General features: G+C 41.4%; 1 protein-coding gene across 1 annotated transcript in view; it reads right to left on the bottom strand.

Moving 5' to 3' along the window:
* Nucleotides 1-27273, bottom strand: part of REEP5 (receptor accessory protein 5) — a 40475-nt gene extending 13202 nt beyond the window's left edge. The window contains exons 1-3 of the mRNA XM_039239767.1: nucleotides 27071-27273; nucleotides 26293-26386; nucleotides 6888-7026 (exon numbers count right to left, since the gene is read on the bottom strand). Coding sequence (XP_039095698.1) covers nucleotides 6888-7026; nucleotides 26293-26386; nucleotides 27071-27188 — 351 coding nt within the window. The 5' untranslated portion in view covers nucleotides 27189-27273. The remainder of the gene's footprint in view (nucleotides 1-6887; nucleotides 7027-26292; nucleotides 26387-27070) is intronic.
* Nucleotides 27274-27653: the final 380 nt, after the last annotated feature.

The following is a 27653-nucleotide window of genomic DNA, read 5'->3' as shown; positions in this document are numbered from 1 at the left end:
CCAAAATGCAGAAATGAGTAATTGCAGTTTTCCCTCACTTTACCTTCCATTTCCTCTGCTTAGAGCCAGGCAGACCCTGTAGACTATCTCTCTAGTTAACATCTCCTTGTGGAAGACTTCTGCTTTGTAATATCCAAACATCAAACAATGTTCTCCACTGGTTGCTTATATAGGTAATGCAAATACATACATACCCAAAACACAATACAACAATTTAAACAAAATGATGTGCGAGAAAAAGGAAAAATGACATTCTTGACAGTAAATTAGAATTCCATGTGGACATTCTAAACCGTATGCAGAGGTCCCACATCGAGCTTCCACACTGAGTAGAGCCTACTTGGGATTCTCTCCCTCCCTCGCTCTCTGCCCCTCCGCTGCTCTTACACATGTGCACTCTCTCAAAATAAATAAGTAAATTAGAAAAAAAAAAAGCAGTATGCGGAGTATCAAAGAGGTACCATGTACTACTGCATATTAAGTGATAATTTTTTTTACCAACTATGTTAACTGGAAAACATGAAGTGTTGGTGTTAGCATCTAACACCCTAACACATTTGTCACTTATAAGAGGTATTTTGCTGTGTTTTGCTAATATTTAGGAAACTGGTATAGAGTTTTAGATTTATAGATCTTAATTTTTACCATTTAAAACTGTAGAAAAAGTCTCCTGGCTGCTATTTCTATGTAGAGTATCTAATTTTCAGGAATGGATTACTATTGATGCAGACCTAGATAACCATCATTATAAGCATAGGCAGCAAGGTGAAATGGAAAGAACTCACTGGATTAGGAAACAAAGAGTTGGTATCTATTTTATTTAATAACTTTAGGGAAAGTCATAAACAACCTCTCTGAGAGTCCATTTTCTCTTCTGTAGGATTTTAGGAAAGTCACAAATTAAGGTACTTGAAGAAAGTATACAGGATGGTAGTGGTATTACCAAGTCCTGCGGTTCCTACTGTTGTTGAAAGTCTCTGCAACACATAAATCGTATCTGCCCAAGTTGACCTCAAGCCCTCAGCAATCCAGAAAAGCTGATTCATTCATCTTTTCTGGATGAATTAAGGCAAGACTGCCAGGCAGAACTAGAGCCAGGTGTCTACATTTTTGTACCTCTCCAATGTGATTAGGCTTGCTGCTCCTTTCTTCCCAGGACCCTGTAGCTATCATCTTGGGACAGTGAAGTAATTACTGCTCTCTACTTACATCATTAGCATTTTGCAGGTTTCAAATGAAATAGCTTTCTTGTATTAAAAAAAAAAGTTAATTACTGTTCAACTCTCAGGGCAATATTCAGCCACCAGCTTTTACAACTCCCTTTCCTTAATCTACATAACTATTCTACAGCCCAGGAATACCCTGAACTACACAGATCCTCACAGTGCCCACTGACAGTACAACCACAAGCAAACACAAGCCTACTCTTACCTGCAGTTTAGAGTCTGTGCTATTTTGACGGACTTCCTGGCACCATGAGTTCTCACACGATAAATCCTTAAATTACAGATCACAGCAGGCCAGATAATTCTGTCTGTGGTTCTAACGCTGTCACCATTCAATTTTCTTCTAGAAGAGGTATTTCCAAGGTAGGGATATGCTTTATATGGAGTTTATGGGACCAACTTGGTCAGAACTGAGTTAATGTCACAAAAGACAAAACACCCAGATTTCAACACTGACCTGCTCATAGGCTACAAATCACCTGATCAGAAACAAAATCAGTAGAAAGTTTTGCAATGCAGCTACAAGGACAGTGATGGGCTAAAGCTAAAACAGACTGCCCTGCATGGACAAATCAAAGCTCAAAAAAGAACACGTGAAGGAGAAGACTTCCCTGTGGTCTTTGCCTCTTAGGAAATTAAGAAATGTTCTGCTGTCCAACACAGGTAAGGTAGTACAGGTGACAGTCTGGGTCAGGACTAAGAGTCACTGGAGTTTATTCAACCTTGTTTAAAAAACCAATCTAGAAAATGATCTAAATGAGTGTAAAGAGAAGGTACCAAGCTATTCATTGTGGCATTCATTAAAATACGATAAAGCAAGATAGATGTCCTAAATGTCTATCATTTGGGGAATTGCTATCGTAACGGATCAGTCTGTCAAAGAATATTAAATAACATGAGAAAATACTCCTAGTATGATGTTAATTGAAACAAGCAAGATACAGAATCATGTATAAAATGTGATACAACCATACATACATGGTTAAAACAATAATATATACATGGTTCTCTGTGTCTTTATGTACTTAGACCAGTATACTTGCACATTAAAAAAAATAGGAAGACTAACATGTGAACAGTGGATTACAAATGCTGTTTTCCTCCCTGTGTAAAACATGTCCCAACACACACACACACACACACACATACACACACACACACGTATAAACAGCACAAGAGCAGGGACTTTGTTTTATTCACCAAAGTATCCTTCTGACCTAGAACAGATTCTGGAACACAGAAGTCCTAAATAAGTATCTTCTGAATAAAAAAATGAAAATACAATACTTTTATAATCAGAGGGAGAAAAAATGCTCTTATATTTATTTCTAAAACCTCCTGCTTAAAGACAGACCTCAGAGTAGGCACAGTCTACTTCTTCTAGCTTGACAGATTACATACTATCTTTTCAACTAATCTTTGATGCCTAATCATTGGTTCCTCTTATTTTCCTCCAGTCATAGGCTGCTTTAGAAAAATGGGGAGAGATGCCAACAATGTTAATTCTGCAAAAGATAAGTTTTTTGCAAAAGATAAATATTAAACATGTCCTTACTTGGGTCTCTTTGTCATACTCCAAACAATCACCATGTGATCATAACAATGGCATACGGTCAATGCTAGTCCTTAACATGAGGTATTCTCCTACCCACTCTGCAATTCAGAGGCTGCTTCTGAGTGTGTTCTCTGAAGCCACTCAGAAAATGCACTACACAGGAAGAAAGTATTTTGATTGACAGCATGATCCATTTTTAATCATGTCAAGTGGATTATCTATTTGGAACACGCAGTAAATTCTCAGGGATGCCCTGAGACGACTAATGGATGCACATTCCTTTTACTATTAGGGGAGAAAATTTTGCTGCAAAGCACTTTTTGTAACGTGCTTCAAAACCAAATATAAATGATTTAGTGATTATCTCTTATTTCGGATCCTCTCTTTATCTCGTGTGACCTCCTTTAGCAGAAGAGCTCAGGAGCGGGCTACAGTCAGGCTCACTCATGTTCTGGAAGACTGAAGTCACCTCCTGGTAGGAGTGGCTCTGCAGTCCGGACCCTGTTCCTGCAGCAAGCAGGTGGGCCCAAGGCAAAAGCCAGGTCTCTTTCCTTTAGAGACTGCACTGTGAGGCCACTACTATCAGATGGGTCTTATGAAGAACTTCAAAATTATTTGTAGTTGAAAGTGTGTGACATCCAGGTAAGATTATGAAAATATTCCTGTAAATGATAAACATCTTTAAATAACAAAAACACAGAAAATCCAGCAACCTTTGAAATCTTAAATGCTACCACAGAGTTTTTAAAAAACATTTGCTTGAAAGAAAAATTCTTCAGCCATCCTACAAGGCGTTCTGTAGTAATGTTATTCAAAATTAAGAAATTATAATGAGCATGTTTTCATTTTTAACTATGTAGCTCTTTGTTTTTGTTCTACCATAAGTGGTGTCCCACTGTATATAATGTTTAGCAATTTTTAAAAAAAATTTTTAACGTTTTTATTTATTATTGAGAGACAGAGCATGAGCATGGGAGGGTCAGAGAGAGAGGGAGACACAGAATCTGAAGCAGGCACCAGGCTGGGAGCTGTCAGCACAGAGCCCGACACGGGGCTCAAACTCACAAACCGTGAGATCGTGACCCAAGCCGAAGTTTGACACTTAACCGACCGAGCCACCCAGGCACCCCAGCAATTTTTTATAATTAATGAATTATGTAAACATTTCCATAGATGTGAATCATTTCATTCCATTTAACTATATGGGTGTACAGGTTTTTTTCCAAGTCTTTTTTTTTTTTTAACAGAAGTATAGCTGACATACAATACTATATTAGTTCCAGGTGTACAACACAGTGATCTGACAGTTAATATACACTATGCAGTGTTCACCACAAGTAGAGTTATGTCTGTCACCGGTCAGAGCTATTACAATACTATTGACTGTATTTCCTCTGTTGTATTTTTTTAGAACTGGAAGTTTGTACCTGCCAATCCCCTTCACCCTCCTCCCTCGGCAATACCAGTTTATTCTTTGTGTTTATGAGTCTGCTTCTAGTTTTTGTTTGTTCATTTTTTTAATTGCACATGTAAGTAAAGTCACATATAGTATCCTTCTCTGACTTACTACTCTTAGCACAGTTACATCTATGGGCCCTCTAGGTCCATCCATGTTGTTGTGAATGGCAAGATCTCATTATTTTTTATGGCTGAGTAATATTCCATTGTGTGTATGTACACCCCACCTCTTTATTAGTTCATTTATTGACAACACTTAGATTGTTTCCATATCTTGGCTAGTATAAATAATGCTGCAAAAAACAAAGATGTGTATGTATATACACATACATATATATACCTTTTTCAATTAGTGTTTTCATTTTTCTTTGGGTAAATACCCAGTAATGGAATTACTGGATCATATGGTATAGAATTTTAATTTTTTGAGGAACTTCCATACTGTTTTCCATAGTGGCCGCCCCAATTTACATTCTCAATAACAGTACATGAGGGTTGCCTTTTCTCCATATCCTTGCCAACACCTGTTATTTCTTGTCTTTTTGACACTAGCCATTCTGAGTTGTGTGAGGTGATATCTTACTGTGGTTTTGATTTGCATTTCCCTGATGATTAGGAAAGATACATGTTTTCATGTATCTGTTGGTTATCTGTATGTCTTCTTTGGAAAAATATCTATTCTGGTCTCCTGCCCATTTTTAAAATACTTATTTTTAAGAGAGAGCAGGGGAGGGCAGAGGGCATAGAGAGAGAGAGAGGATCCAAAGTGGGCCGCACACTGGCAGCAACAAGCCCAATGGGGGATGGACTCACAAACCACAACATCATGACCTGAGCTGAAATCAGACACTCAATCGACAGAGCCACCTAGGCGCCCCTAAAACAGAAGTTTTGGCATAGAAGTCCTGTCCTTGTGAGGCTGTGAGGAAATTGAGTGGAACTAAGTGCCAGGGCAGCTCCTTCCATCCCCTCCTGGTCTGCCCCCTTGAGCTGTACGTTACAGCTGAGCATTGCCTCCTAATGCTGCTGGGAGAGCAAAGGGTGTGCCCTCGGCCTGTGGGGCTATTTAGTGGGAGAAGGGCTATGAACCACAGTTCGTCTGCTGTCTGGGACTCCCTACCCTAGGACACATCCACCCCTACCCACAGCTTCCTGGGACCAGCGTGGCCTGGCATGTGGTCTTCCTCCATCCCAGTGCCTAACAGAACAGCTGATACTCTTAGAGGAAAATGAGCTTACGGGCCAAAATAACAGGAGATCTGAAAAGTACAACCATTTCAAAAGAAAGACAACGCAATCAACTACCAAATTCTATCAACAATAGAAATATGAGAACTAACTAACCAAGACTTTTAAGCTGGATTGCCAACTATGTTAGAAGAAACAGAGCAGTAAGAAACAAGAACAAGAAAATATAGGAAAGAGCCAAGGAAAAATATTAGATATGAAAAAGAGTTGAAATAAAGAACACAATGTGTAGCATGTATAACAGAATGGAATAAACTTGAAATCTGGAAGGGAAGATTAAAAAAATATATATATATTACATATATGTAAAATATATATATATATTCATACACATATGAATAAATATATAGATTGTAAAAACAGCTAAGGCCAGAGATAAAGCAAAAATGTATCCATAATTGCCCAGAATTAAAAATCAAGACAACATCAACATGTTGGTAGGTGGGATGAGGGAGACCAAAGAATGAGAGCTTCCTGCATCTAATTTTCTTTATCTAAATTTCTTTAGACAAAACATTTTAAAAGTAAGCAGAAATGTAGAAACAGTAAGACAAACTGAACTAACAGGACCCTCGAAATAGGTCTGAATATATAAATAAGAAAACAACGATTAGTTCCAGGGAAAATAAAAAAACAACAATATATGGTGGTAACCAAGGCTACATCTCTGCCAAACACAAGGTGTGGCAAAGTTATCAAAATGACTTCCTCACAGAGCCCACTTCACATCTTCATTCTCCAAACCTATATAAGTTTTTTTTTCTTCAAGAAATAAGGACTCCTGGGGTGCCTGGGTAGCTCAATCAGTTAAGTGTTGGACTCTTGATCTTGGCTTAGGTCATGATCTCACAGTTGGTGAGAAAGAGCCCCGAGTCAAGCTCTCTGCTGACAGCACAGAGTCTGCTTGGGATTCTCTCTCTCCCCCCACCTCTGCCCCTCTGTGGCTCACGCGCTCTCTCTCTCACTCTCTCTGTAAATAAACTTTAAAAAAAAAAAAAAGAAAAAAGAAAGAATGACTCCTGAACACCACTATAAAAAATCAATGGCCTGCCAAAATGTGCAGTGCTTCTGCATCAAACCTAGGGAACACTGCTTGAAGGGAGGACCTTGTAAACTAACAGCAATGCTTGTGCTGGGTCATAGTATTTCCATCTTTTATTACCAAACACATCTTGAATACACAATTGCTTTGACTGTTTCCAAGATAGTATACAAAATAAGTGGGGTGTGTCAAATTCTGTCTTCCTATTTATAATCTGAGGCAGAGCCATAGGTTTTCAACACTGAAGCATTTGTTCCTATTCCTTGTAGATAGGTCCTGAGGTGGAATTTATTTTAGTGTTAGGGCACAAAGCAAACACATAGATGGAAACAGAGCAGTTCAGGAAAAGCCAACGTACCTTCAGCATGTAGTAGAAGGGGACCCATGACAGGAAGAGGTCAGAGAAGAATTCAGCAATGCTGAACACACCATACACCACCCAGTAGGTCAGCCACTGGGTATCATCTTCTTTGTTGGGACTCTCTATGGCTTTAATTCTGAAAGGCAATACAAAAGCAAGGACATCATGTAGTGTGATCTCAGTGAAACACTTTCAAACAGTGGACTTCGACAGCCTGCCCTCCTACACCAGGCAGGAAACTCAGGCAAATGTATGAACCTTGTCACAGAGATAAGATACAACAAGAATACAAAGTAAGAAGCAATGTGGAAATAACAAGGCATTGTAAACTACCTGTTACCAGTCTTCTGGTGACCAGAGAAACCAGCATTCTAGGATTTCCACCCTGCCTGCCTGTGCCTTAACCAGGCACCAGGAGATAACACCAATGACTGGGAACTCCCAAGTGCAGGCCTGCCTCCAGAGATATATCAAGGATTCTAAAAAAAAAAAAAAAAAAGAATTCTCTCATGGTGGGGAGCCTGACTGGTCCCAGTCGTTCAGTGGAGTATGAGACTCTTGATCTCAAGGTTGTAAGTCTGAGCCCCATGCTGGGTGCAGAGATTACTTAAAAATAAAATCATTAAAAAAAAAAAAAAAGAATTCTCTCATGGTAACTTTTTTTTTTTTAACATTTATTTATTTTTGGGAGACAGAGAGAGACAGAGCACGAGCAGAGAAGAGGCAGAAAGAAAGGGGGGCCCGGAATCTAAAGCAGGCTCCAGGCTCTGAGCAGTCAGCACAGAGGCTGACACAGGGCTCGAACTCACAAACCACAAGATTATGACCCAAGCTGAAGTCGGACACCTAACCGACTGAGCCACCCAGGCGCCCCTCATGGTAACTTAGTTTTTATGTGCTTTTAATAACTGAGCTATATTATGAGGAGGTAGAAACTTCCATAAAGGAACTTCTGGAACATAGTTCAGGTACTGCCCAGAGCCTATAACATAGTTCGTAACAAAGAGATGTAAATAAATATCATGGTGTCCATTTGGTTCTATCATTATGTGACCTTCCAACTGTGGCCTTTCCTTCCTTCATCAGTTAATAACATGACTTTCTCAGTACCAAATACTGCTTAAACAAATTTCATTCTGCAAATGAATGGAAATAAATTTAAAATAATCTTTTACTTCCGGGGCACCTGGATGCATGGAGCCTGCTTAAGATTCTCTCTCTCTCTCTCTCTCTCTCTCTCTCCCCCCCCCCAAGATAAATAAATAAACATTTAATTAATTAATCTTTTGAATCACAGAAATTTCTTTCATGCCTGGGAATCTCTTCATTCTAAAGCTGAATTCCATAATTTTGTAATCCTATCCTAACACATGTCTGGACACTTACCAGAACTGAGCTGGACTAACACAGGAAGCTAGAAGAACTATGAATGTTGTTGGCCTATGAGATGGGCTAAGTACTGAAAATACTTGGTAAGATGGGTTCCCCAAAGGGACCATTAGGGCTGCTGAATCATGCTGAGTCATCCGCTAAGAAAGCCTCTGAAGTGATGAGAAGCAGCTGTGGGCCTGCGGTCTGCTCGTGTGCCTGGGTGTTGTAAGAAAACAACCAAAGATGGGAAAGTCCTAGCTGATGGAGATGAGCGCTAATGACATGAGGAAGAAGTGTAAAGTCAATACCTCTCTGCAAGTCAAGACTACACAGAAGTTTTTCAACTTACACAAAAGAATCATAAAATGAATTTATGAGGATGGATTATAAAATAATGGCTTGTAACTTGTGGACTATATGTGTTTCAGCTTTCCTCAGATAGAAATTGGCAAATCTAACAGAAGGCCAAAGGAAGAGCATGGGCAAGCACAGTAACCAAAGAACTAACAACGGTATCCCCTTTATACATAAGGCCATTGTCCTATCCATGCCTATTTAAATGGATCTTTTAAGTTATTAATTTGATAAAGATTTGTTTCTTAGATGTCACTCTTGGGCAGAGGGGATATGGAGTTATATTTCACTTACGATCTTTGTTTTGGGAGCCAAAGCAATTCATGACTAAGTAAACAAATAGTAAACAAACATATCCACACATAAATGTAAACTGAAGTAAACATTTCATGGAAACATTTTGGCATTTTCAATTCTATATTATGTCATTGTTTTTAAGAGGTTAGTCAAGATCCACAGATTTGGGGCACCTGGGTGGCTCAGTCCCTTAAGCGTCCGACTTCGGCTCAGGTCATGATATCACGGTCTGTGGGTTCGAGCCCCGCATCAGACTCTGTGCTGACAGCTCAGAGCCTGGAACCTGTTTCCAATTCTGTGTCTCCCTCTCTCTCTGCCCCTCCCCAGCTCGTGCTCTGTCTCTCTCTCTCTCAAAAATAAACGTTAAAAAAATTTTTTTAAAAAAGATCCACAGATTCAAAAACTGAAAAACCACCTCAAACAGTTCAAGTTCCGTGGTTCAAGGAATAAAAAAAAAAAAAGTTCATAACTTATGAACACTGAAAGCAGGAAGAGCTCAAAACAACACACAAGTTGATCACAACTTTGTAGAAAACCAAGGCACATGAAAGAGGTCAGGACAAAACCAGAGTCTTATTAAGTTGAAGAGATTTTTAATAGAATTTCTCAGATAACTGAGGCATTTAATTATTGCTTTAATTTAAAATACCATTGGAGCACTTGGGTGGCTCAGTTGGTTAAGTGTCTGATTATAGATTTCATCTCAGGTCATGATCTCAGGGTCACGGTGGGAGAGAGCCCCTCATCGGGCTCTGGGCTAACAGCGTGGAGCCTGCTTGGCTTCTCTCTCACTCTCCCTCTCTGTGCCCCCTTCCTGCTCGCATGTGTGTTCCTTCTCTCTCTCCAAATAAATCAAATAATAAACTAGTCACAACAAGAAAGAACATAAGTGACAGTGCATAGGTGTGGAACCCAAGAATCAAAAAAGCGAAGTGCCCCAATTTAGTTAGGGGGGGAGAAGAGAAAGCTTTAAAACTGGCATTTCCTAAGTGCTATTTACTTACATACTTCCTTGTCCAAGTGAGTGGACATAGGTGATTATTCAACAATACACTCCACAGCCTTGTACTTATACTGAATCATATTTTAACTCAGTATATCAGAATGAGGATGTAGCAACTTATCAGGCAACATGAGACTTCAAAAATCTTAAGCAGCTCTCTATGCCCTTCCATTGTAGCCAAAATGGCACAGCTAAAGAATGGAAAGAGATAGGAACCTAATAATTTTCCCCAGTATCATATATTGGCAAGAATATCTTTTCCCCACTTCATGTTCTTGCCTCCTTTGTTGCAGATTAATCATATAAGCATTATTGACCATATAAGCTAGATGAGCTAATTACTGGGCTCCCTAGTCTGTTCCATTCATCTTTGTGTCTATTTTCTGTGCCAGTATCACTGTTTTACTATGGTTTCGTAATCTATCTTGAAGCCTGGGATTGTGATACCTGCAGCTTTCTTTCTTCTTGAGGTTGCTTTTGCTATTCAGGGTCTTTACTGATTTCCTACACATGTTGGGATTATTTGTTCTAGTTCTATGAAAAGTGCTATTGGTATTGATAGGGATTACATGGAATCTATAGATTGCCTTGTGTAGTATGGCCATTTTAACAATATTAATGCTTTCATTCCATGACTGTGGTATATCTTTCCATCTGTGTTCTCTTCAATTTCTTTCATCAGTGCCTCATAATGTTCAGAGTATAGGTCTTTCACATCCTTGGTTAAATTTTACCTAATAGTTATTTAATTTTATAATAGTCCTGTGATATAAGTATTGTTATCTTCAGGAAAGACTGGGGCTTAAGGAAGAAAAACAACATAGGGCTCCTAGCTACAAGTAGCAGAGATTGGGAGTGCCTAGCTATCTCAGTCAGTAGAGTGTGTGACTCTTGATCTCAGGGTCATGAGTTCCAGCCCCATGCTGGGTGTAGAGCTTACTTAAAAAAAATTTTTTTGAACAAGTAGCAGAGATTGGATTTACACCCAAGATGAACTTCAACAAAGCCTGTGCCGATTTCACTATCCCAAGCTGTCTCCCTACTTAGAACAACTCACCAGCAGGCTGCATAACATTTAGCAAAATGCCTGGTACCAAGTAGGCATTTTATAAATATTTCCTGCATTAATATAAATACAAAAAAGAGTTCATAGTCTCTTTTGGAAAGCACCATAATGATCTAGTCTTGTGCCGAAGAAACCCAAGACCCAAAAAGGGTAAACTGGTCACAGAAGACAAATAAGAGGAAACATCAGTGTCAAGGTCCAGATCCTTAGAGAACCCTTCCACACTCCAACCTGCTTACTTGAGTGGGGACAGGCAGAGGTGGGGAGGGCAGGGAGGGTATCAGAAGTGAACAGGACATATTCTCAGTTGGTCCCCTAGTCCACTATTTTTCACACTTAAAACAATGATCCACATCCACCTACAGAACTAATGAAACATACATGCCTGGGTTCTTTTCAGACCTAGTGATTCAGACTCTGGCATGTAGAGCTTTAAGCTTTAGAAAGTTGTGCAGGTGATCCTAAGGCCGAGCCAAGTTTCAGAACTACTGGCTCAAAGGTCCAGTCTCAGCACCACCTCTGTGTATCTTTTCCAGGAAAGAAAATCCAAGTGACAGATTTGTAGCCAAAGGGGAGATTACCCCTTTCCAGCAATGAATGAGAGGCCAAGAGAGAAGAGTTAGACAGGGAAGGCAAACTGAATAATATCTCTGCTACAATTAGGATAAGTCACTCTATGATAATATAGGACTCTCAACCAATCTAGAAGTCCTCTATTAGTTTGGCTAGAACATCAACCTCTCCAGGGCTTTCCAATCCTAGCTAACCCCTAGAGGAGCTCTGGAACTATCCCCAAAACAGCTGGCAACAATTCCAACTACTCTCCCCACAGGCCTGGGTCATTGTCTATTTATTCTGGATGTTCCCTTGCCCTCAGGGGGGCTATGTTAGCTGCACCACAGACACCGAACCTGGGTTTAGAACTACTCCTGGGGGGACACATTCACAGAAGACAGACACCACGGTCTTAGACTGCTCTCTGCAGACTCACTGCCATATTCTCACCACTGATCCAAAGCCTGGCCACTTGGGCTTGGTTCTATGGCTTCTTTGTTCTCTCTCTCCTCAGCCACCTACCACGTTCCAAGGGCAGGGCGCGGTGAAAAGAAATGAGGCTTGGGCGAGCAGCAGAAACAGGGCTCGGGTGCAGAAGACAGCTGTCGATACTACAGATGGGAGTGGTTACCAGTTCTAAAAATTCCCAGAGCAGAATTGGAAATTGTAAAATGTTGAGTTGGAAGCTTAGAGACAAACTGTTCATATTCTGTATTTTATAGACCAACATATAAAGTTCAAAGACGAAAGACTGATATTAAAATGAATTTCAAATGAAAATAAAATAGTATAGAAATATGTGCCCAAACATTTTTTTAAGGGCAGAAAAGAGCTGTGTAAATACATTTTGGTGTACCCACACAATGAAATATTCTGAAGCCTTTAAAAAGGATATTAATAGAGAAAGACGTCCAGGCTATAGTATGGAATGTAAAAAGGGGATAACTAACTTTGTTTTGAAAAAAGAGAGAGGCAGATATCTATTTGTATGTGTTTACAGACCAGGAGTGGTATCCAGAAATATCTATTTCAAATTGAATAAAGTTAATCCTGGGCATTGGGACTGTAGAATTTCACCTTCTTCAGGTCCTTGTAATGAACCTGTACAATTTTTTTTTTATAACAAGAGGAAGGAAAAAGATTTCTATGTGGGGGGAAAAAAATAAGCACCAGGCTTTCTGTAACTACTTCCTCCTCTGAGACTAGCTGTCTCTTTAGGGCTTTGTTAAACACTGAAGTGAACATCAGGCATATTCATTTAATTTCTCTCTTGAGGAAACAGAGAGAATGGTTTCTTACAAGCTTCTCTAACAATAATCAGACACATTCTGTTGTGTTTTAGAGCATTAAAAGGCTTTCTATACACACACATAAACACAGAAAGACACAAAGAGAGTTCTATAGTTCAACACATGGAATGGACTCATTCTAATTTTCTGTTTTAAAAAAGAAAACTATCAAAAAGGTATTAATTACAGGGTACCTGAGTGGCTCAGTCGGTTAAGCATCCAACTCTTGATTTTGGCTTAGGTCACAATCTCATGGTTCCTGAGTTTGAGCCCCACATCAGGCTCTGCCACTGACAGGGCAGAGCCTGCTAGGGATTCCCCCCCCCCCCCCCCGCTCCTCCTCTGCTCACGCATGTGCATGTGCTTTCTCTCTCTCAAAATAAATCAACATTTTAAAAAAGTATTAATTACACTGGATGATGGAATATCCCAGCTTTTCCCTCCATTCCTTCCCAATGCTCATCCGGCTTTGCATCACTTCACCACCCTTGGCATACACCTTGTATCCTAGTTCTAGCACTTACTAGGCACATGACCTTGAGCAAGTTATTCTGGGCCTTAGCTTCCTCATTTGTCAAGAAGGAAGGATAAACCTGATCATGTTGTTATGAAGATTAAATTATTACATGCAAAGCACTTAGAATCAGTGACTTGACCCAAGTAAGCTCTCATTAAATATAACCTTAGTAGATATTACTTATAATGCCATAATACTTTATTATTATTATTGGGAGACAAGAGACTAAAAAAAGCTTAGTCCTTCTGACTAAGTATAGCTCATAGAGGGTTAACAGCATTGTTAATAAGGCTAAAGGGAGATTAGAGAATTACGCATGGATTTTAATTATACCTCACTCTCCAAATCCCAGTGCTATAGGGAGTAAAGTGCTGAAATCCCCAAATCCCATTTGCAGGTCAATGGGAACAAACTTGGACACTGTTGAAAACATTTTTCAGGCTCATGGTGTGAAGGTACATGGGCCAAAATTCTTTACATTGGTAGTGGATTGGTATTGATATGCACAGAACCCATGGACACTGGTGAAAACATTTTTCAGTCTCATGGTGTGAAGGTACACGGGCCAAAATTCTTTACATTGGTAGTGGATTGGTATTGATGTGCACAGAACCCACTGGCTAGACCAATGGACTCCTGTGACTGGTACCAGCTGCCTCCACCCTTCGTGTCCCATCTCTTTGTTTATACCTTTATTGCTATTTTCTAAAAGCAAGGGCAGGAACAAAGAAGAGCCAAAGGATAGCATTAAACATGTGTAAAGAGGGTGTCTGGGTGGCTCAGTCAAACATCTGACTTTGGCTCAGGTCATGATCTCACGGTTCATGAGTTTGAGTCCCACATCGGGTGAGCACAAGCCCCACAATGGGTGAGCCCTCCTTCTCTCTGTCTCTCTGCCCTTCTTGGGATTCTCTCTTTCTGCCCCTTGTTCATTTTCGCCCTCTCTCTCTCTCTCAAAGAAGAGAGAGAGAGAGAGAAACGTGTAAAGAAAACAAAGGTTGCACAGAGGTAATAATCTTGGGCTACCAGTTTTCTCTCCCTCCAAAACTAAGTCATTATTCAGAGAACCTAAGATATCCCCTGACCCATATGGTAATCCACCACAGAAAATCAGTGACAGATTCATTCCAATGCAAGTATATACTGAGCACCAATGATGCAACTGACATTATAATTAAAGTCCTGGGGCTAAAAGAGTGATTCTCAAGGACCAAAAGTTAACAGTCAAAAAAACTCTTCCCCTCCTAATTAAGGAGCACATGTGTGATTGGGAAAGGGTCATATGAAGGAGGGTTACAGAGGCAGAGCTATGGGAAACTGGATATTTAACAGAAACAAAACAAAGTAAAAAATGGGATTTAAGATTTGAAAATTGTTAAAATGACACCCTGTGCTTAGGAACTGTACCATCACTGAAGAAAACCATTAGCCATACTGCATATTTACAAACCTGGAAAAACAAACTCTTATTGTACTTTTTTTGCTCTTGGAATAATAATGTCTTAAGGAATCAAAAAAGTAAGTGGAAAAAATTAATGAAAGGAAATAATGATTTTTCCTTAATCGTTTAAAAGCTCAATGACCTAGAGTTCATCACAACAATGATTAGTTAGTTTCCCTCTTTGTAGGTTAATAAAAGTAACCGCCCTTAATATTAATTGCTTATTGAATGCTAGATTCTGTGCTAAGTGTTTGACATACACTATCCACCCCTTTTACTCATAAGAAAATTGAGTTTTATGGAACTTAAGCTATTTGCCCAAGGATTAATACATCTACTAATTATCAGGTCCATATACATATGCTTCTGATCACTCACACCAAAGAAGTTCAGATATCTACCACCTGTGCTGTACATGGTTCATAAATAACTTGGCCACTACAATTCAGATTAGCCAAATGACATAAAATTAAGTAATACATTTCTTCAAAGCACTGGCTTTACTACTAAAACCAACTGCATCCATGCATGGAATTTAATTTTAATGAGTCAATTATATTACCAGTCTGATAGTGAATCAAAAAAAAAAAAAAAGCAGTTAGTAAAACAATCCATAACAATAAACAGCCTTGAGATATGTTTTTGGTAAAGAACAAAGAAATCTGCCTCTACTCCACTTGGTTTGTTTTACCTCTAATGTGGTAAATTTTATTTAATAGCAAATATTCCAGAGGTCAAGGTAGATTATTTGAAGCCTGACTATGAAGAATACAGACCCTAAGGTTTATAATCCTTTTTGATACAGCAAACATGTATTGTGACCACCCACAGCACCCACTATGCATGAGACTACTTCTGCTGTGTTTATTTATCAGAGAGCATGATATAGGCATCCCTGAGAGCTCAAAATGGTTTTCCTATTTTTTATTACCTTGGTTGAGGAGAATGCCACTGTGAATCTTATTTGACACATACAGTATATCAAATTAGAAGGAAAAAAGTTATGAATTTTAAGACATAAACGTCAGTTTGTTTCCACGCTAATAAAGAGAGTTTTCTTCTTCATGGAAGAAAAGAAGGTAAGAAGCCAATGGGCACACAAAGTTACTTGTTTTCCACTGCAGAGTAGTTGTGCTTTCAAAGCAAGAGAGAGGATCCTGTACAGAGCAAGAGAAGCTAATGGAAGAAAACAGAACATACGAAAAATATCCATTTGCTTATTTACCATTTATATCAAGCCAGCCTTCCTCCCCTATTCCAAAGAAGAAGAAAGAAAGAAAGAAAGAAAAGAGATAGGAGGTAGCTAGCTCAGTATGCATCCTAAAATATGTAGAAAATAACTTCTAAGGTGACTATACAAGAACAGCGAAAACATAGCAAACTTCTCCACTCTTTAATATGGTGTTTGTTCTCCTATATAAAATGACCGACTTAATGAAATACATAAATAAGCTAAATTCACAGACAAATATATTTTAGATGAGCCTATAAAACACCTCCAAGGGAGGGGCGCCTGGGTGGCTCAGTTGGTTAAGCAGCCAACTTCAGCTCAGGTCATGATCTCCCAGTTCGTGGGTTCGAGCCCCACATCAGGCTCTGTGCTGACAGCTAGCTCAGAGCCTGGAGCCTGTTTCGGATTCTGTGTCTCCCTCTCTCTATGACCCTCCCCTGCTCTCGCTGTCTCTCTCAAAAATAAATAAAACGTTAAAAAAAAATCTCCAAGGGAGACTGAATAATAAAACAAAAGCAGCCATTCAGTTGCCAAATATTTTGGTGTTTAATGACAATGATCTTATTTACCAACTGTCCACCATTTTGTTTTTTGATGCAAAATGAAATATTCAGTGATAGATATAAAACATGAGGAACACTGAAGTACGCAGGCCAGAGAAGTCAAGCAGCCCTACACCTAGCCCTGGTGTTGCCCAAACAGACCCATGGCCCGAGTCCAGTAATCTGTTTGTGGCCTTAGTTTCCAAATCTGTAAAAGGTGGCTCTTGCGCCAGCCGCTTGATCTCTAGGACCTAAACTAGCTAATATTTTATAACTCAAACTTAATGCAATAAACTATTGATAGTTTAAAAAAATGTATGCCTAAAGCAATAAAACAACAGATGCAAATCCTACTGGAACAGCCCTTTGTCAATAAAATGGATGGTTCTATAAATGTAATGTCTATGTCAAGTATAGTATCACAAAGTCTAACTTAGGCTTTACCCTCACAACCTGGAGGAGAACTATCTGAACTGACCTTTCCTAGACAAAATCAGGCCACATCAAGAGAGGCAGATAGCAGCCTCGAGTTACCACTGACATGTAAGTGATCCCTTCACTAGATCACCTGGCATAACTCTCAGAAGCTGCAGGATAACTATAGAGGCCATTTGACGGAGAGGGACTGATAAGCTCTGCTCCAAGGAACCAGAAGACTGTGCGAGTGACAAACCAAAGTCAGAAGAGGTTTCTACAGCCCCTACTTATATTTCAATTGCCACAAAAAGCCATTCCACGAATAATTTTTGAAACTGTTTTTCAATTCTAAATTAATTCACTGTTCCTCAAAAGTAAGTAATTGATAATGCTGTCAACAGCCACCAATACCTGAGAATGTCCCATATGTATTTCTAGTTGTTTTAAATGCCATAAGAGGAAATGAAGTTGAAAACAGACTCCTTATTCAGAGTCAGTCTTGAAAAAGAGAAGAACCAAGATGAGATAGATGAAGGCAGAGGACAAATAAACCACATCTCTAGGGCCCTCACAAACAGGAAAAACATTTCATTAAAATTCATAGGGAACATTCTAGAACAGAGTATTAGGAATGGGGTCTCTCCCCACAACTGCTTTAGAGCCCAGAAAGTAGATCATGAATAAATAATTCGAATCATTCATCTTATTTGCTCCTTAAGACTTATTTTTTCTATATGGCACAGGTCAGGCGGCTGGGGGCAACCTAACCTAACTTAAAATTCTGGCTGTAATTGCCTACAAAAATAGTGACATGCTATTATAAGGATATTTTACTAATTTTTCTAGTTTTCACCACAATTCCATCTTAAAATAGTTCAGCAATATGAGCAGCAATACTAAGTGAAAACTCAACCAATAAAAAGCCAATAAAATTTAAATGTCTAACACCTCAGGATGCTGAAGGCAAAATTCACAGAACGCCAGTAATGGAGCCAAGTGCACTGTCAGCCAGAACACTGCCTGAGCTTCACACTACCCGGAGGAGTCGAAGTGTGGGCAGGCGCCGCTCTGCGCTTCAGCCCTCCAGCACAGAGCTTACAGCTGTAGAGAGAAAAGCTAGTGTGATAGGAACATAAGCAGCTTAGTGGAAAGTATATCTGCCCCTAAGTTCTCATGATTAGAAAAGAAACAAACCATAATTACAGCTTTTGGGGAAAAAAAATAATAAAGAGCACCCAAGAAAACAAACACACCCCTTACTAATGAGTCTCAGAAATACACATCCTCCAGCACCCTTAAGAGAGGCCTGACTTTGCTTCAGCTGACTTGCTTCTCCGAAACAGAAAGTGGTGCTCAGCTGTCAGTTGAACCAAGACAACTTTCTCAAATGCTCTTTTGGAGAACACCTCTGTTTAGGAGTCGGTCACTGCAAATCTTAAATGAGTTGATTTCAGTCCTCTTTGAAACGTATGCTCCTGCACTGGGTCTGCTGTGAATCATTAGCTAAGAAGATGCAGTAGCTTTTACTCCTGGTTAATTGTATTACAACTCTTGTGGTTACTTGGACAGTGCCTTTTCCAAATTTTCCCCTTCACCATCCCCTTTCTGATCTGACCATATAGGGGTCACCCCCAAACATCTCCTAAAGGTTCTCTGCGTCCTGACCCAGAACTAAAGGCAAGGCCCCATTCCCTCAAGAAATGCAATTCAGTATGCCATCCTCAGAGGGAAAGGGGCTTGCCCTGGTAAAACAGAGCAAGTCTGCAAACAACTAGTTATGTCAGTGCTGTTGTAAATCAATGTTACATAGCAAGAGAAAGAACTTGTTAGCAATACATTCTAACCCATGTTCCCAAAACACTGCAGATGCCTATGTGTGCAGATATATGATTTCGGGGGGATGGGGGGTGGGCAGTCCCCTATTTGAGAGAGGAAAACTATACTGCATGAAGACAGTGTACAGACAGTGTCAAATTAAGAAAAGAAAAAGTTTCCATCAACAGTTCAATTTTTATCTCTGCATAGGGGAGGGCATATATCTGAGACACTCGAAGAGCCACCTGGAGAATAGTGTAACATAAAACTCAAAACCATGGACTTCAGAACCAGAGTCCTTGGATTTGTTGTTAGTTAGTTAGTTAGTAAGCAAGCAAGCTCTATGCCCAATCTGGGGCTTAAACTAATGACCCACAAAATTAAGAGTCTTCTGCTTTACCAACTGAGCCAGACAGGCTCCCTGGGTTTAAATACATTTTACCACCTACTACTTGTGAGACCTTGATCAAGTTACTTCTTTCTCTGTTTCCTTTATCTGTAAAATGGAAACAATCAGTACTTAAATCATAGGGTTGCCATAAGGATTAAATGAGCTACATTTGTAAAGTACTTAAGTAGGGATATAAGTATCTATTAAATGAAGTGCTGCACAGGTATTCAGCTGTGCAAAGAGCTAAAAGCAGTAACATTCTGTGTATTGGTGGCACAGTTTAAAATGGGCTGGTGATGGGGCACCTGGGTGGCTCAGTTGGTTAAGCTTCTGACTTTGGCTCAGGTCATGATCTCACAGTTCATGGGTTCAAGCCCTGCATCAGGCTCTGTGTGCCAGCTCAGAGCCTGGAGCCTGTTTCAGATTCTGTATCTCGTGCTCTCTCTGCCCTTCCCCACTCACACTCCATCTCTCTCTCTCTTTCTCTCTCTCTCTCTCTCTCTCTCTCTCAAAAATAAATAAACATTAAAAAAATTTTTTTAATGGGCTGGTAAAGGACACAGAAGATAAAATCACACAACACCAAAGTGGGCATGAGATTTCAAAAGTGTTGCTAAATATAAGACTGTATGTCCATTAAAATGCTGGACTGTAAACATACTTAATCTTTTTGAGTCTGGTACTAAAATATGCCTAAATATGCTTTCACAATGCTATGTAGTAACTGAGGGCTTCAGACCAAGTCTGGCCCCTGTGTGAACTTTGGAAACACACTCTACCTCTCTCTGTGCCTGGATCATTTGAAAACTAAAGGAATTAGGAACACCTAGGTAGCTCAGTTCATTAAGCATCCGACTCTTGATCTCAGCTCAGGTCTTGATCTCAGGGTCATGAGTTCAAGCCCTATCAACATTGGGCTCCATGATGGGCATGGAGGCTACTTAAAAAAAAAAAGAAAAAAGAAAAGAAAACCAAAGGAATTAGATCACATGCTTGATCTCTCTAAGGCCCAACTCTAAAAGTCCCAGGAAGGTGGTAGTCTGATCTTTATGAAAAATATGAAATAAAAAGAAAAGTTAATAGACATTTTTGTGGAATTTTTAAAAAGTTGCTGAGTGGGATAAAAAGCAAACTCTCCTCTTTTCCTTTCTCTGCAGGACAAAAACAAAAATAGAAAATAAAGTCATTAGACTTTCCCTCATAATTCCATCTGAACAAGGGGCAAGACTAGCATCCACTCGAGGACACCTGGTGAGGGCTGCCTTAGGTCTCTGGCAAGAGACTCTGCATGTGAGGGTACCGCACAATACACGCTCCTACAGTATCTCTCAGACAGATTCTTATTTGTGCAATGTCATTAAAAGCAGGGCTTTGCCAGGGCACCTGGGTAGCTCAGTCTGTTAAACATCCAAATCTTGATTTTGGCTCAGGTCATGATCTCACGGTCGTGACATGGAGCCCTGTACTGGGCTCCACGCTAGGTGTAGAACTTCCTTAAGATTGTCCCTCTCTCTCTCCCTCTGCCCTCACTGCCCTTTTGCAAAAAAAAAAAAAAGAAGAAGAAGAAGCAAGTCTGCACCAGAAACAAAAGGCCATATGTTATAGGATTCCATTTATATGAAATGTCCAGAACAGGCAGATCCATAGAGACAGAAAGTACTAAGTGGTTTCTGGAGACCGGGGCATAGGAGAAATAGGGAGCGACTATTAATGGACCCAGTTTCTTTTGAGGGTGATGAAAATGTTTTGGAATTAGAGTAGTGATCGTTGCACAACTTTATGAATATACCAAACACTGAAGTGTACACTTTAAAAAGGCTCCATGTGAATTATATGTCAGCAAATAAACAGGCAGCATGGGGGTGAGTCTACCTTAATAACAGAGGTTCCTATGATGCAGTGACCTGCCTTCTCTTCTCAGGAATAGAGGGAAGTAAAGAGATAACAGCAATTCTGTCAATAGCTCTTGACAATGAGAAGACTAATTAGATTTCAAAGCCCCTGTACAGTGTGGCCAAAAAGTCTGGAAACGCAGGCACGTGATGTACACAGAAAATAATAGTAACCAGTAGGAAGGGGGTACCTCCTAAGGCATTAACTGCCCTTCTGGGAGCGCTGGCCAGGCCTCCAGCTGTCTGTGTTCCAACATGCCACAACCTGACCTGAAGCCAGGTGATGCCAGGGTCCCACCCACAGCTTTCCCAAGGTGGTGAGTCACAGGACAAGTAAGGAAGCTGTATGACCTTTTCCAAATTTTATTTCTGTGCCCTGCAGCCTCTAAGCCCAGTGCTGACCATTACACACAATCTGCGGGCTTCCCTACAGTGGAGGGAGAGGAGAGGAAACAGGGAGAGCAAAAGCTAAAGGTGAGAAAGGCTGAGACTGGCAATAGTTTTGCAGGATGGCCAGTTCCTAAAATGTAAATCCTATCAGGTCGCCCCCTATTTAAATTTTTTATGTTTATTTCTTTAGTTTGAGAGAGAACATAAGCTGGGGAGAGGCAGAGAGGAGTAACAGAATCCCAAGCAGGCTGTGTACCATCAGCACAGAGCCTGATGTGGGGCTCGAACTCACGAACCACAAGATCAAAACCTGAGCAGAGATCAAGAGTTGGACGCTTAACCGAATGAGCTACCCAGGTGCCCCTCATGTCACCCCCTATTTAAAAACCCATCCGGGGCTCTCTCTCAAAAAATAAATAAACATTGAACTTGTTTTTTTTAAAGGAATATCCAACTTTGGCTTAGGTCATGATCTTACAGTTTGTGAGTTCTAGTCCTGTGCAGAATCTGTGCTGACAGCTCAGAGCCTGAAGCCTACTTTAGATTCTGTGTCTCCATCTCTCTCAGTCCCTCCCCGACTCACCCGCCTGTGTCTCTCTCTTTCAAAAAATAAACATTAAAAAAATTTTTTTTAACCCATCCAAGGCAATCAGAAAACCTGCCAGCTCCCTACAACTACCAGGAACAAAAACTACACTTATTCACTGGCCACCAGCCCTGTCTGATGGCACCTGCCCCTCTCCGGGGTGATCTCACCTCTCTTCCCACTAAGAGCTTCCAAGCCACTGGTTCCTGGAACATACTGCTCTCTCTGCCTGGCTCTGATCTTGGCTGGCCTGGCACTTTCTCATTCCTCAAGCCTTAACTCAGATGGTATCTCAAATAAATATGAAAAGGGGGTCCTATCTGCGATCCCCTACCCCAGCTCTCTGTCGATTTTCTTCACAGGGGGTACTTACCAAACTGTGTCACTACTTTATTTATTGCAGTTCATGTTGGTAGGCTGTTCATTGAAACAGAATGGAGAGTGTGTCAACCTTAGCCCATCGTTTATCTAACATGCTGCCACAGTGCCTGGCATGTGGCTGGATTTGATTTTTGCTCAATAGATGAACCCATATTGTTTAGAACAACTCTGTCTGGTGAACACAGGAAGAATTATAAGAGGCAAGGAGAACAATTAAAGGGAAGGAGATCATAGATCACAGTTTTTTAAATAAACTTTTAAAGTTTATTTATTTATTTTGAGAGAAACAGAGCATGAACAGGGGAAGGGCAGAGAGAGAGGGAGAGAGAGAATCCCAAGCAGGCTCTGCAGGGTCAGCGCAGAGCCCAGCATGGGGCTCGAACTCAGGAAACTGTGAGATCATGACCTGAGCTGAAATCAAGAGTAGGAAGCTTAACTGACAAAGCTGTCCAGGTATCCCACATTTTAACTAACACTAATTTAGGTGCCACTAATAACACCATTTTCAAGGATTTTCTGACAATTACACAATTACACTGGTTAAGCAATGAACAAACTTGATTAGACTAATATTTAACATTGATTGCCTAAATTTTACTCACAGGGGGTCTGTGTGCTTTATACTGCGTACACAGTCTCACATGACCTTGACAAAGCAGAGGCCAGGTGGGGCCCAGGGTCAGCAGGCCATTTTTTCCCTCTCTTGTACCCCATCTTCAAGTGTAACAAGCACAGGTTACTGCTGCTGCTCTACATCACGTGTTCTCAACATTAGCTGACATTAGAATCCTTTACAAATAGTAAAAGATCAAGGAGCCAGAATCCCCCAAACCCAAGCTGCATTCCAGCCCAATTACACCAGAATCTCTGGAGGCAATAGTATTTTTTGAAGGCTCCTCAAAAAACACCAATGAGCATCTAAAGCTGAGAACCATTGTTTTAAAGAAAAGTCCAAATACCCTCCGAGAGCAAGTTTCACTTAATTTCCTTATGGTCAGAGAATCTTATTTTTATTTTATAGGTAAAAGAGTTGGGTCTACAAAAGGGAAGCATCCTATGCTTTATCCTATGAATAAATAAACACTAGAGATGCTCATTATTTCCTGAATTTTTGCTTAAATCATTAAATTCCTTTTATTAGATTTTTAGCACTTTTCCAACTCCTAGTGAGGTGTACTACAAATGTCACTTTGCCTCAGAGTATTCAAATAGAAAAGAAAGTATACATACTTGGTGAATAGAATTAACTCTAAAATATGTAAAACCCACCCACCTGATGCACTCAGAAATATGACTGTCTCTATCATTTCACAGAATTCTGAGCAATAGACAAGAACATTTAGCTTCCTGGAGGTAAAAAGAGCCAATGCTATTCAGTTGACTGCAGAAAATGAATGAATGACTACAAAAAAATGTAAAGAAAAACAAACCTGAAATTGACGTGCTTTAAAATAGGACTGAAAAGGTTCCTCCTGGAATTAATCCACTTCAGGTCAAGGAGAAACATACTTGAATTCTGTCTGTACCTTCAGTCACATACACTTCTGCACGTATCTGAATCTACATACCCTACCTAGAAACAGATTTTTACTTCACTAAAGCCCACACCAGTGATGTCTTCACACCAACAGAGAAGGTTATGTTTCTTACAGGATTATGTACCAAATGGTACTGACGTGGAAAAGTTTTTCATGCTGTTCAGTATTTCCAAAAATCTCTATTCCTTGCTAGTTCAAAATAATTTAAGCAGCTAAGCAGTTACTAAAATGCCACCCAAGATTTGTTCAAAATATAATCAATAACCTGTTAACCACAAACCTGAAAACTGCTTCAAACTCTTTCTTATTAAAGAAACTCATGGGGTGCCAGGGTGGCTCAGTCGGTTCAGCGGCTTACTTCAGCTCAGGTTATGATCTCACGGATCATGGGTTCGATCCCTGCGTCGGGCTCTGTGCTGACAGCCAGCTCAGAGACTGCAGCCTGTTTCAGATTCTGTATCTCTCTCTCTGACCTTCCCCTGCTCACACTGTCTCTCTCTCTCTCTCTCTCAGAAATAAGTAAAACATTAAAAAAAATTTTTAAACTCTTGGAGCATATGGGTGGCTTAGTCCACTGAGCATCTGACTCTTGATTTCGGCTAAGGTCATGATCTCATGGGTTCGTGAGTTTGAGTCCCGCATCAGGCTCTGTGATGATGGTGTGGAGCCTGCTTGGGATTTTGTCTCTTCTTCTGTCTGCCGGTCTACCACTTGTTCTCTCCCTCTCTCTCTCAAAATAAATAAACATTGAAAAAAAATTTTTTTTAACTCTTGCAAGTAGAATACACAATCAGAAGGAATGTACATTTATGTTATTTTGTCTGTTATCATAGACATGTGATGCCAAGCCATTTTTTTAAGTTTATTTATTTACTTAGAGAGAGACAGTGTACATAAGCAGGGTAGAGGCAGAGAGAGAATTCTAAGCAGGCTTTGCAGGGTCAGTACAGCGCCCAACGCTAGGCTGGATCTCAAAAAACCATGAGATCATGACCTGAGCCAAAATCAAGAATCAGAAGCTTAACCAACTGAGCTACCCAGGTGCCCCACAAGCCATTTTTATAATCAGTGTTGCCTACAAACTTTCTATATACACCTACACCATATTCTCAGTAGATTACATTTTTGGAAAACTTTTATTCTTGTACCTTTTTTACTGATCTGAAAGACAAACCAGTTTTCCTGGTCTGCCCTTCACAATCTTTTGGTATACTCATGCCACCTGAATGCTGCTTTAGCAGGTAATGCTGGATAAGGGTAAACACTTTTCTCAACATGAAGACAGGACCTCCAAATTCATAAACAAGCAGTATCCTAATATAGCCAGACTTCATGGAGTGCTACTAAGTGTATGCACCCGACTAATACAGCAACAACTTACGTAACTTCAAATTAATTGTTCAAATCAGAACTAACTTGTAAAACATGTTTCCTCCTTTCTAGTCATATATTAAATTCTACTCTGCCCTGTAATAGACCCAAGATGTAATAAATATATTATAAGTGTCTTAGCCTCCCAGCCGAAGTTTTTTCTTTTATCTCTGTGGGTGAGAAAACTTGCAGAGACCAATTCAATGAAAGCAAAACCCACCAGCTTTCTCAGGTAGAGGTGTAGAGTAAAATAATTCATTTGTGGGAAAGAATTCCTATCTGAATGAATGAAAAAATAAAATTGTAATTTTCACAATAAACATTGTAGGGTAAAAACTTCAAGTAGTAATAAATTCAAATTCATTTTTGAGTTTAATTATATAAATGAGTCATTTCTATTACCAAGGAGCTATATTAGGAATGCATTTTATAAGGTTGATTTTATTTTTATCCTAAGGTGTTTTCCATTTGCCTGTAATAAATGGCCAGTCTTCTCAAAATCAAGAAAGCAAAATTCTCCCCAGTTTCTGCATTAACATTAATTTTGAATTAGGGAAGTCCCATTTGATTGGGTTTTACTGTCTATGCACATAAATACAAGGTGAAATAACCATTTAAATAATTGTTAGGGAGACTGAATCAGCTTTCTGTACCCTGTTGAGATCTCCCCACCAGTAAAGGCGGGAGGACTTTGTTGCAACGCTCTCCACTTGTGCATCCATTAGAAGTTACCCACCCCGCCAGCATAATCTGCTGAAATAAGCATTTCGGCTAGTCATCAGGAGATCCCACATCAAGTTAAGGCTCTAAAATGTATACCCTTAAGCAGTGACTACCTTCTGGTGCACTGACCGCTCTCCCAGGAAAATGCGGATGTGTTAGTAACTAGAGCAGCCCTGGACAGAGGATGGGGGAGGGAAGGGAAGGAACGGAGGGTTGACCGGGAGCCACTTACGAGACGTAGGCTGGGTAGCCAAATCCTATCAAGTTGCAGAGGAGAGAAGCTCCATAACCGAACATCAGATACAAAGCCACCAGCCCGATGACACCTGGAGACACGAGGAGAGAAGTGGGTCTTGTGGCACAAGAAGCGCTAAGCCGGACAGCCCCCGCCCACACCGCAAGGCTGGGCCTAGTATAGGCGATCGAGAAAAACAAACCGCCGTAAGGTGGGGCCCGCGCCTTTGCGGGCTTTGCAGTGAGTCTGGAGATACCTGGCAGCCCCTATTTTCTGGCCGTTCCTCGCGCCCTCCCTCCCGCAGGGGTCCCCCGCCGTCCGCGCAGCAGCCCAGGGACCCCGGCTCCCTCGCCTGCCCGCGGCCCTTCCCCTCCCGGGGGGGACACAATTCTCGGTGCTGAGCTCTACGGACAGTCTATTAGGACCGCCCTCTCGCAGGAGGCCCCTGCCACTCCAAGTCCAGCCTGAGCAAGGCCACTGGGACAAGGCGCTCTGCCGCAGGGACAGACAGACACGTCAGCGCCGGCCCTCCCCGCTCCCCGCGCGCACCGCCAGCCGGCCGCGGACACCGGCCAGCGCCGCCCCCCGCCGGCCCGGCCCGGGCGAGGTCTCCAGCCCCTGGCTTTCCCGGGTGGCCCGACGGGCGCCGAGGATGCCTCTCGCCCCCGTCTGTCACCGACACCACCACTTCCGAACCCCCTTCCCGCTCGCTTCCCCAGCAGCTGGTGCAGCAGCTGCTCCCGGGGCCCCGCAGCTGCGGCGACCGCGCACCCACCGAGCGCGATGTATCTCCGGTTCACGCCGGTCTTGGCCTCGAGCTTGGCCAAAAGGTCGGTCATGCAGTTCTTCTCCTTCAGAAACCGGTCGAACCTCTCCCTCACGGCCGCAGACATGGCTAGGGCCTTCGCACCGCCGCCCGCACTGCTCCTAGTGCCTGGTGGCCGCCGAGCGCCGAGACTGGGGCGGGGGCGGGTTGACGCGGCGCGGCCCCTCGCCCCGCCCCGCGCTCCCCACCCGCGCTCCGCCACCAGCGCCACACCCGGCCTGCTCCCCGGCCTGCGCCCCCTGGCAGTGGCGCAGCGGCTCCCGGCGGGGCGACCGTGCCGCGTCTGGCAGCCTTAATCCACCGTTGGTCGAGACCGGTGAGACTCTTGTGAGCTCCTCTGGCAAATCGGGAGAGTGCAAAAGCAGGTGGAAAGGAGGAGGCTGCTCCCGCCCGCGGTGCAGCGGGACTGGCTTCCTGTGCCTGTACTTCTGTGCTAACTCCGCCAAGCCATCTGAATTCTAAAAATTGAAACGTACGAGCGTCCTGACAGAACTCCTTGACGGGGACCTGCTTTTTCCCTCGTTGCGAGAAC

This window comes from Hyaena hyaena, unplaced genomic scaffold, assembly GCF_003009895.1.
Source record: "Hyaena hyaena isolate Hyena2069 unplaced genomic scaffold, ASM300989v1 scaffold_160, whole genome shotgun sequence".
NCBI lineage: Eukaryota > Metazoa > Chordata > Mammalia > Carnivora > Hyaenidae > Hyaena > Hyaena hyaena.
This window is presented reverse-complemented; position numbering and strand designations above follow the sequence as displayed.